General features: G+C 39.5%; 1 protein-coding gene across 2 annotated transcripts in view; it reads left to right on the top strand.

The window, feature by feature from the left end:
* Positions 1–4182: 4182 nt before the first annotated feature.
* ASPM (assembly factor for spindle microtubules) overlaps positions 4183–11718 on the top strand; it is a 67578-nt gene continuing 60042 nt past the window's right edge. For both annotated transcript variants that reach the window (XM_055319053.1, XM_055319052.1), the window contains exons 1-2: positions 4183–4609; positions 6248–6391. In XM_055319053.1, coding sequence (XP_055175028.1) covers positions 4310–4609; positions 6248–6391 — 444 coding nt within the window. In that variant the 5' untranslated portion in view covers positions 4183–4309. The remainder of the gene's footprint in view (positions 4610–6247; positions 6392–11718) is intronic.

The following is an 11718-nucleotide window of genomic DNA, read 5'->3' as shown; positions in this document are numbered from 1 at the left end:
TGTTGTTGTTATGGGTTTTATGTTTGTGCTGCCTGCTGGACAGGCAACCCTTTTTTTAGATTACTTTATGGTTATTTAGGAAAATGGCACTAAGTACTAGTGTGAAAATTTGGTTTCGTTAAATCTCTTTTGTGGCCTTTATAGTTACTGTGAAGCCACTCCAGGGCCTGTCTCTAGATACTTATTAGAGGAATCTGACAAATAAAATCAAATGAGTAGTGTGTCTGCCTCACTGTCTCCTCCTCCCACCCACCCTCCCCTCCCTTTTTAAAAATAATTAGTTCCCATAACTACACAGCTCTACATTGAATGTTTGCCTAAAACTCATTTCAGTTTGCCTAAAACTGAACTAGAGGTGATGGTTTGAGATGAGTTTCTCATTAAGAGCAGCAACATCCCAAACAACATACAATTTGAGTTGATGAACTCAGGAAAAATTAGGACTTTTAAAGTCATATTTGGATTGTTCTAAGATTCAGTGCCAAATTTGAAGTTACTAAAAATGTATTCTTTAATAAGGAACAAGTAGCATTTCTAAAACTTTTTAAATACTATTATGATAAATGTTACTTGTGATTACAGTGAATAATGGATAATATGAGAGTAATTTTCTAAATAATTTCTAGGACCTATAGGCAATCCTTCGGTAGATCCTCCCCCTTTTGCACATTCCTCGGTAAAATCTATAGTGTTCTTTTGGGGGGATCAGCCCCTTGTTTCCTCTAATGTTATTTCAATTTAAAGATCCTTTTATCCTAGAATATTAGCATGCTTTCTGCTCTTCCCTTTGGAAGTAGCATTAATAAGATAGAAGTAATAGGATTAGGTTGTGTGGAAGATGAGAGAAAGAAGGTCTTGGTAGAGAGAGTGACTATGTTTTGTTTACTCTTCATGTTGCATTCACCTTGCTATGTATTGATCTTAAATCTATGACTATTGAAGAATCTCAAGACAATTTAAATTTAGCCTCTGCAGCCATTTATACAAAGAGAAAATAAGAATTATATTCAGAGAATAGAAGTTATACAAAGACAGACATATCTTTTTTTTAATTCTTAAGTAAAAAAAAGTAATTTCATTGCTTGCATTATTGTTGGAGAGTCTAAAACATTTCTTGAATGAAGAGCATGTATACTTCTCATTGTTATTTTGCCTCTTTGCTTGATATTCCTGCTTGCGTTAAAGTTGGACAGTGTACTGTGGTGTAATTACAAAATTTTTATTTCTTCCAACAATTGGACTTTTCTTCTCCCTATAGATACAACTGTATTACAATAGATGAGTGTGGCTGCCAAAAAGAATGAGTACAGAGGTGAGCATTTAGCTGCTCTATGTTGTGTAGTAAGTGTTCTGATTAAGGGGATTCATGATGTACATTAAAGTGGAAATGCTTTTAAACTTAGCCTTCAGTCTCAAATCATAAGTTTTGTTTTTAATCATTAAAGGACACTTAAAAGCAATTACAAAGAAAAATCTAAAATATCAAAATTCATTATTTTGTCAACTGTGTGTGAAGTATCTTGTGTTACATAGATATTTTAGCTGTCTCATGTTTCATAAATACAAATGTCTTTATAGAAAAATTCAGTTCTCTGTGAAGACTAGGAAGTGTATTGTATATTGATAGTTCTTTGTGTTATTTTGATATTTAAAATAAATATAAACTTCTTTGGTCCTAATAAAGCATATCTAGGTTTTATTGAACACATTCGAAAGCATAAGAATGCAGAACATACTCTGCATGCCTCCTTAAAAATTCAATGCAAAGACCATAAACAGCTGGAACATCTGGCTTACCACACAGTTCCATCCATAAGCCAGGCTTTTTCTTTCTTTATGAAATGGTCACAAGGAAATCCACAATTTTCCCAAGTTGTAGATTGAGAGAAAGGCTGGGAAATACAGATGATTTTGAGCAATGTGGGTCTTGTAGGAACTGACCCCTGCCTGGCATAGTTGAAAATCTGCATTAACTTTTGACTCCTCAAAAAGTTAACTACTAATAGCCAACTGTTGAGCAGAAGCCTTACCAATAACATAAACAATGCATATTTTGCATGTTATATGTATTATATACTATATTCCTAAAGATATAGTAAGCTAAAGAAGTAAAATGTTATTAAGGAAGTCATAAGAAAGAGGAAAATACATTTAGAGTACTGTAAAAAGTCCTGCAAGTGGACGGGTGCAGTTCAAACCCATGTTTTCCTAAGGTCACCTGCATTTGCAAAAATGTAACCAGGATGTAGGGAAACAAGCAATAATGCAATACTCTGGAACTATTAACAACTTTGGTATTCCCTCCCCCAGATTCGAAGGGATGAGGGGAAAGACCCATGTGGAGAGGGCACCTACCTGTTAGGCTATGTGTCACTTTTAATGATGAGATGTAGTCAGCCCAAGGTGGGAGAGGGGAAGAAGGATTAAGTACCCTCCCCTCCCTCTTCTCCCTTAGTGACCTCCCTCTTCGAAACAAACCAGAAGCCATAGAGTAAGAAAAGCTATTAATGTAGCATATACAGAATATCAGAATCCCACAGCAAAGAACAGTGTGGAAAATAGGGGAGTGGAAGTGAAGGGGCAAATAAAAAAATACCCAGGACAGTTCATTGTGCTTAAAAAAAAAAAAAAAGTGAGTTAATAGCATTTCTTCATGAAAAATTATGGGAAAACATATAAACAAAATGTACTATCACCATGTTAAAAGACTTGAACCAAACACTTCAGTGACTTAAGCTTTAAGAGGGCTTATATTTGCAATGTCACATTGATGAATAACTAACAATATGAAATAAGTGTTCTTGAAAATCGCTGTAATTCATGTTAGCATTTTTTGCTTAAGTTAGCAATGTTCTTATTGTGCATCAATCCTAAAGGCTTCTTTAAAAAAAAAACTCAGTAAACAATTTTGCTTAAAAATTGTTAAGGTAACAAGATTCAACTTCAGGTTGTGTTGGGTGTCAGTGAGTCAGTGAATATGATTTAATATCTGCCCTTTCTCATTTTGTTTTCTACTCAGAGCCTTTGCTTTTTATATACTTTTGCATAGCCATACACACCTCCATACGTTATAGTTTAGTTTCTATCTTTAGAGGCAGGATGGTAGAGTGGATAAGAGCAGAGCAGGACTATAAACTACCTATGTATGTATCCTAGGTTTGCAACTTGCTGTCCTGTGTGCTGTACAGTAAATAACTGTAAAATAACAAGAGTAGCTATTCCACAGAGTTGAAATGAGAGTTGAGGTAAATGTGTAAAAGACTTTAAACAATCCCTGGCATCTCGTAAATAGTAATATGCAAGCCATAATCATCATTACATACCCACAATTAAAAAGCAAGAAGTTGTCAAGGGCAGTGGCTGTCAAAACCATTACTTAACGAATTATTGGGAATCTCGGCTTTCTTTTGTGTATCTAATTTTGCTCCCAGGATCCCGAGGTAAGAAGAAACCCAGCCTGTCATAGTACTGAGCCCTCGTGGGGTCAGCCACTGGAATCGTAAATAAATAAAACTAAAAGCTGCTCTAATCCAGGCGCTCCTGACAATCCTAAAAGTAGACAGCATCAATTCTAGAACTGCAAAAGTCGGCCGCAACGCCTTAAGCCTAATAGAAACGCTATTTGGCGGAGGTCTCCCGAGACGCCGGCAGCTCACCTGGCAGCTCACCTGGCAGCTCACCTGTCACCCGCAGGGCTGCCCCCCCCCCGGGCTCGCCCCGCCCCCCCCCCCCCTTTCCCCAGAGCAAAAGGAGAGCTAATGACTGTATAATTCAGGGCGGGGTATGTTAGATGAGAGCAATCATTTAAATTAATTAGCCTCCTTCAAGGTTTTACCTAAGGTTGGCCCGGGCACCCGCAATGATGGCTGCATTTACGGTGGAAATAAATGCTGTTGCTCTCTTCCCTTTAGCTCAGCCTGTTTGCAAATAAGAAAAAGCGAATCTCGAGGCTGCAGCTCGGGCTTCGGGGTGGGATCCGGTCCCGCCCCGCCCCCCGTCCCCGCTCGCTCGCGGGGGCCCGGCTAACCGTTTAAATAAGGCGCCGGCGTCCCATTGGCTGGCGCCTGCTGCCCGCTGATTGGCTCCGCGCGGAGGTGGGCGGCGCCCGAGCGCGCTCATTGGTGGAGGCGGCGCGTTTAAACCGAGGTTAGGGCCGCGCGGGCCCCGCGCCCCTCTGGGGTTTGTGACTTGGTGGCCCGTGCGTCTGCTCCGCGGCGCGTCCGCTCCGAGACGCCCCAGCCGGGGTCCCCGCTCCGCAGCAGCCTCGCGGGAGCGGCGCCAGAACCTCCGGCGGCGTCTCGACGCTGCCATGGCGACCCGGCGGGCCGGGCGAAGCTGGGAGGTGAGCCCCTCCGGGCCGAGGCCGGCGGCCGGGGAGGCGGCGGCGGCGGCGGCGGCGGCGGCGGCGTCGGCGTCCCCGCCCGTCCTGTCTCTCAGCCACTTCTGCAGGTCGCCCTTCCTCTGCTTCGGGGACGTGCGCCTGGGAGGCTCGCGGACGCTGCCCCTGCTCCTGCACAACCCCAACGACGAGGCCGCCCTAGTGGAGGTCTGCCGCGCCCCCGCCGCGCAGCAGGGCTTCAGCGTCTCTCCGCGCCGCTTCCAGCTGCAGGTGGGTGGTGGGCGGGGCGAGCCGGGGGAGGGGGAGGGGCAGCCCTGCGGGTGCCCGGTGAGCTGCCAGGTGAGCTGCCAGGTGAGCTGCCAGGTGAGCTGCCGGCGTCTCGGGAGACCCCCGCCAAATAGCGTTTCTATTCGGCCTAAGGCGTTGCGGCCGACTTTTGCAGTTCTAGAATTGATGCTCTGTCTACTTTTAGGATTGTCAGGAGCGCCTGGATTAGAGCAGCTTTTAGTTTTATTTATTTATTTATTTATTTATTTATTTATTTATTTATTTATTATTTATTTATTTATTTATGCATGCTTGCATGCGAGACACAGAAGAGAGGCAGAGACATAGAGGCAGAGAAGCAGGCTCCATGCAAGGAGCCAATGGTGGACTCCATCCCGGGTCTCCAGGATCGCGCCCGGGGCCGAAGGCAGGTGCTAAACCGCTGAGCCACCCAGGGATCCCCTAGAAAAGCTTAAAAAAAAAAAAAAAAAAAAAGTACATTGCTTCCTCTCAGTCATCATAATATGCGTTTTAGTTTCCATATGTATCCGGGAAACCGACTCCAAAGTAGTCGTAGTAACTACTTACTGCAGGTGAAATGCTGAGCTGTTTTGGCCAAACGGGTCTATAGCAAAAAAAAAAAGAGAGAGAGAGAGAGAAAGCACCTGTTCAGGGTTTGTTTGGTTTTGGGGTGGTTTTATTTTTTTTTTCCCCAACAAGCATGGGGGTGGAGGAGGGGGAATGCATGACGCTTTACTATTTTGACCCTTTTTCCCCCCTCCTTTGCTATAGTGTAGTCTTAATGATGAATCAGATTTGATTTTGCAACGGTTGTTTCAAGACCAACCTGCGTGGCTTTCCTGCGTTGGCATTGGCCGTAGTAATGTTTCCATCCCTCCCACCAAGAGCTAGAGGATTTGGCTGCTGCAGGCTTCCCATTGAGAACCTTTGAAAGTGTGAAAATAAACCATTAGCTGAGATTGTCTGTTTGTACAACTACATCCTAAGGTCTCGAGAAGAGGCTCTAATCCGACTTGTGTGCCAGCAGTGGTTACACTGTCTCCTCTACTTAGGGAATGCCTGCTTTTCGTTCTATGGGAAGATACAGATTTTTTTTTTCTCTATCTGTGTAATACTTTTTTATTTCTTTTGTTATGTGGTCTAAAGTTGTTTTATGGGTTTTCGATTTATCTTGTTAGAATTTGCCGTTTTGCAGAGTAAAAGTTCACTTTTCTAAACTTAGTTTTTTAAAACTAGCTGCTTATGATGTTTTATGGCTTCTACTTTAAAACAAAACTTGTCTTTTTTTTTTTCCCCCTGAAAAACGATGGACACAGAGTTTGTTTTGTCATTGAGGGGGTTTTCCATCTGATAAATTGCTGCCAGGCTATGGAGTGTTGGTACAGTTAAGATTTTATTATAATTCTATTTTCTTGTTGAACATTGTTAAGCCACCTAGTGGCTTTTTTCCTTACAATGAACTTAGAAAAATATTTTTGGCTTTTTGAATGTTGTTACAGTATAGAGCATTGGTGACTAACAATTATTAATTCCCTACTGTCTTCTAAACTGTATATAATATGTTTTGATATTATGCATTACTATTTTTATACTCATTTGAAATGTGTTCTTTGATTATAGCCTAAAGAAAAAATTGTTATTTCTGTTAACTGGACACCATTAAAAGAAGGCCGAGTAAGAGAGACTGTGACATTTCTTGTAAATGATGTTCTGAAACACCAAGCTATATTACTAGGAAATGCAGAAGAGCAGAAAAAGAAAAAGGTAATAAGTTTTAATCGTCCTGTGGTTTACTCTAAGAAAATAACTAAAAACTTTGAGAAGTCTTTGTTTGTTTGTTTCAGGCTTTTATTTGAATTCTAGTTAGTTAACATATAGTGTAATATTGGTTTCGGGAGCAGAATTTAATGATTTGTTATTTACATACAATACCCAGTGCTCATCACAAGTGGCCTCCTCAATACCCATCACCCATATAACCCCTCTACCACCCACCTCCTCTCCAGCAGCCCTCAGTTTGTTCCCTAGAGTTAAGAGTCTCTTAAGGTTTCTCTCCCTCTTTTTTTTTCTCTCTTCTCCTATGTTCATCTGTTTTGTTTCTTAAACTCCACTTATGACTGAAATCATATGGTGTCTGTCTTTCTGTCACTGACATATTTCCCTTAGCATAATACACTCTAGCTCCATCCACCTCATTGCAAATGGCATGATATTCTTTTTGTTGACTAATATTCCATTGTGTGTGTGTGTAGATATATAGATATAGATCTCCCTCTTTTTCATCCATTTATCCGTCAATGGACATTTGGGCTTGTCTGAGAATTTTGCTATTGTTGATAATGCTACCATAAACTTTGGGGTGCATATGCCTCTTTGAGTCAGTATTTTTGTATCCTGTGGGTACAATAATAATACCCAATAATACAGTTGCCAGGTGGGAGAGTGGTTCTATTTTTAACTTTTTGAGGAACCTCCATACTGTTTCCCAGAGTGGCTGCACCAGTTTGCATACCCATCAACAGTATAAGAAGGTTCCCCTTTCTCTGCAACCTAGCCAACATCTGTTGCTTCCTGAGTTAATTGTAGCCATTCTGACAGGTGTGAGGTGATATCTCATCATGGCTTTGATTTGTATTTCTCTGATGATGAGTGATGTTGAGCATCTTCTTTGGACAAATGTCTGTCCATGTCTTCTGCCCATTTCCTGATTGGATAATTTGTTCTTTGGCTGTTGAATTTGATAAGTTCTTTATAGATTTTGGATACTAACCCTTTATCAGATATGCCATTTGCAAACATCTTCCATTCCTTAAGTTACCTTTTACTTTTGTTGACTGTTTCCTTCACTGTGCAGAAGCTTTTTATCTTAATGAGGTCCCAGTGGAGGACCTCATTTTTGCCTTTCTCTTGCCTTCAGAGCTGTGTCTAGTGGGCTTAGCGGTTTAGCGCCGCCTTCAGCCCAGGGTGTAATCCTGGAGACCCTGGGATCGAGTCCCACGTTGGGTTCCCTGCATAGAGCCTGCTTCTCCCTCTGCCTGTTTCTGCTCTCTCTTCTCTCTCTCTCTCTCTCTCTCTCTCTCTCTCTTTCTCTCTGTCTCTAATGAATGAATAAAATCTTTAAAAAAAAAGAGAGAGATGTATCTGGTAAAACAATAGTTGTTGCTACATCTGATGTCAAAGAGGTCACTGCCTGTGTTTTCCTTTAGGATTTTGATGGTTTCCTGTCTCACATTTAGGTCTTTCATCTGTTTTGAATTTATTTTTCTGTGTGGTGTAAGAAAGTGGTCCCGTTTCATTCTTCTGCATGTGACTGTCCAGTTTTCCCAACACCATTTGTTGAAGAGACTTTTTTCCATTGTATATTCTTTCCTGCTTTGTCAAAGATTAGTTGACCACATACTTGTGGGTCCATTTCTGGGTTTTCTCTTCTGTTCTACTGATCTGTAGGTCTGTTTTTGTGCCAGTACCATACTGTCTTAATGACTACAGCTTTATAATATCCCTTGAAGTCCAGAATTGTGATGCCTCCAGCTTTGCTTTCCTTTTTCAAGATTGTTTTGGCTATTTGGGGTCTTTTGTGGTTCCACACAAATATTAGGATTGTTTGCTTTAGCTCGGTGAAAAATACTAATGATTTTTGATAGGGATTGCATTAAATGTGTAGATTTCTTTGACTGGTATAGACATTTTAACAAAATTTGTTCTTCCAATCCATGAGCATGGAATGTTTTTCCATTTCTGTGTGTCATCCTCAGTATCTTTCATAAGCATTCTGTAGTTTTCAGAGGAGAGATCTTTTACTTCTTTGATTAGGTTTATTCCTAGTTATGGGTTTTGGTGAATTGTAAGTGGGATTGATTCCTTGATTTCTCTTTCTGCTGTTTCTTTATTGTTGTATAGAAATGCAACAGATTTCTGTACATTTATTTTATATCCTACAACTTTACTGAATTTGTTTATTAGTTCTAGCAGTTTTTTGGTGGAGTTTTTCAGGTTTTCTACATGGTGTATCATATCATCTGCACATAGTGAAAGACTTCTTCCTAGCTGATTTGAATGCCTTTTTTTTCTTTTTCTTGTCTGATTGCTGAGGCTAAGACTTCTAGTACTATGTTAAATAAAAGTGGTTAGAGTAAACATCCCTGTCTTGGGGCTCTATCTTGGGACCGCAGAAGAAAAGCTCTCAGTTTTTCTCCTTAGAGGATAAGAATGGATGCTGTACTTTGTTAGATGCTTTTCTTGTATCTATTGAGAGGATCATATGGTTCTGATCCATTCTTTTATTAATGTGTATCACGTTGATTTGTGAATATTGAACCACCCTTGCAACCGAGGGGAAAAAAAAGAATCCCACCTGATTGCGATGAAGGATTCTTTTAATGTACTGCTGGATTTGATTTACTAGTATCTTGTCGAGAATTTTTGCAACCATGTTCATCAGGTACGTTGGTCAGTAATTCTCCTTTTTAGTGAGGTCTTTGTTTTGGGAATCAAAGTAATGCTGGCCTGATAGAATGAGTTTGGAAGTTTACTTTCCATTTCGATTTTTTTGAAACAGTTTGGGAAGAATGGATATTAACTTTTCTTTTAACTATTTGGTAAAATTCCCCTGGAAGCCATCTGGCCCTGGACTTTTGTTTGTTGGGAGATTTTTGATTCCTGATTCAATCTTTGCTGGTTATGAGTCTGTTCAAATTTTCTGTCTTCATATTTCAGTTTTGGTGTTATGTATGTTTCTAGGAATTTCTCCATTTCTTCCAGATTGCCCAATTTTTTAGCATGTAATTTTTCATACTATTCTAATTGTATTTCTGTGGTGTTGGTTATAATCTGTCCTCTTTCATGCTTTCATTTACTTGAGACCTTTCCTCTTTTCTCTCTGATAAGTCTCGCTAGAGGGTTATCAATTTAATTCTTAAAAAAAAAAAAACAAAAAACGAACCAGCTTCTAGTTTCACTGATGTCTTTTTTACCCCCCCATATCATTTATTTCTGCCCTAATCTTTATTATTTCTCTACTTCTGCTGTCTTTAGACTTTGCTTTTCCTATTCTAGCTCCTTTAGGTGTAAGATAAGATTGTATATTTGGATTTTTATTGTTTCTTGAGGTAGGCCTCCATTGTTGTATACTTCCCTCTTATGACCACTTTAGCTGCATTCCAAAAGTTTTGGACTATCATATTTTAATTTTCATTTGTTTCCATGTATCTCTTTATCTCTTCTTTAATTTCCTGGTTGACCCATTCATTCTTTAGTAGATGCTCTTTAACAACTCCATGTATGTGGTCTTTCCAAATTTTTTCTTGTGGTTGACTTAAAGTTTCAGAAAATATGCATGGTATGATCTCAATCTTTTTGTACTTTTTGAAATCTGATATGTGATCTATTCTGGAGAATGTTTCATGTGCACTCAAAGACTTTGTATTCAGCTGCTTTAGGATGAAACATTCTGAATAGATCTGTTAAGTCCATCTGTTTCAGTATGTCATTCAAAGTCGTTTCCTTGTTCTTCTGCTTAGATGAGTCAGATGTTAAAGTCTGCTCCTATTATCATATTATTATCAATGAGGTTCCTTAAGGTTTGTTATTAATTGTTTTATATATTTAGGTGCTCTGAAGTTGGAAACATAAATATTTAAAATTGTTAGATCTTCTTGTTGGATAGATCCCTATGTTATGATATAGTGCCCTTCTTCATCTCTTGTTACTGCCTTTGGTTTAAAATCAAGTTTGTCTGATATAACGATGGCTGCCCCAGCTTTCTTTTGATGGTCATTAGCATGATAAATGGTTCTCTATCCCTTCACTTTCAGTCTGAGGTATCTTTAGTTCTAAAGTGAGTCTCTTCAGCATGTAAGTGCATCTTATTTTTTTATCCATTCTGATACCCTTTGTCTTTTGATTGGAGCATTTAGTCCATTTACATTCAGAGTGATTATTGATAAATATGAATTTAGTGCTATTGTAATACCTGTAAAGTTGTTTCTGGAGATTTCTCTGTTCTTTTCTAGTCTTTGTTGTTTTTGTTCTGTCTTTCCCATTCAAAGAATCTCTTTTCATATTTTTTGTAGAGCTGGTCACGAATTCCTTTAGTTTTTGTTTGTCTGGGAAACTCTTTATCTCTCCTTCTATTCTGAATGACAGCCTTGCTGGATAAAGTGTTCTTGGCTGCATATTTTTCCCATTCATGCATTAAATATATCATGCCACTTGCTTCTGGCCTGCCAGGTTCTGTGGATATATCAGCTGCTAACCTGACTTGTCTTCTTTGTTAAGTTAAGGATTTCTTTTCCCTTGTTGCTCTCAGGATGTTTTTCTTTTGTCTGTATTTTGCACATTTTACTACAGTATATTTTATTGTTGGCTTGCTTTTGAGAGTTGGATTTAGATGTTTGTGCCTCTTGGATTTAGATGTTTGTTTCTTTTCCCAGATTAGGGAAGTTTTCAGCTATAATTCCCTCAAATAAACCTTCTGCCCATTTTTCCATCTCTTCTTCTGAGAGTCCTATGATACAAATGTAATTACACTTCACGGAGTTGCTGAGTTCCCTGTGTCTATGTTTGTGATCCAGTATTTTTCTTTCCCTCTTTTTTTTCCAGCTTCATTACTTCCTATAATTTTATCTTCTATATCACTTACTCATTCCTCTGCTTCTTCCATCCTTGTGGCCATTATATCCAGTTGGTTTCACATCTTGGTTATAGTAATATTTATTTCAGCTTAACTGGTTTTTAAGTCTTTTATCTCTGTGGTAAGGGCCTCCATGGGGTCTTCTATGCTTTTCTCAAGCCCAGCTAGTATCCTTATGATTATTGTTTTAAATTCTGATTCAGTCTCTTTATATCTGTTTCAGTTAGATCTGTGGCTATGACCTTTTCTTTTTCTTTCTTTTGGGATGAATTTCTCTGTCTTGGTATTTTCCCTGGATCTCTATCTTCTCTGTGTTAGGAAAGCCTGTTAGGTTTCCTGCTCCTGAGAGTAATGGCTTTATTAAGACAAAGTCACAGAAATGACCAGGGCCTGGCATTTCAGGAAGTGTTTCTGGTGTATGCTGTGTGCATTCTGCTGCTGTGTTTTGGCTGCTCTTTCC

This window comes from Nyctereutes procyonoides, unplaced genomic scaffold (assembly GCF_905146905.1).
Source record: "Nyctereutes procyonoides isolate TBG_1078 unplaced genomic scaffold, NYPRO_anot_genome, whole genome shotgun sequence".
In the NCBI taxonomy this organism is placed as follows: domain Eukaryota; kingdom Metazoa; phylum Chordata; class Mammalia; order Carnivora; family Canidae; genus Nyctereutes; species Nyctereutes procyonoides.
The sequence above is the reverse complement of the archived record's forward strand: the minus strand, read 5'-3'. Positions and strand labels throughout refer to the sequence as shown.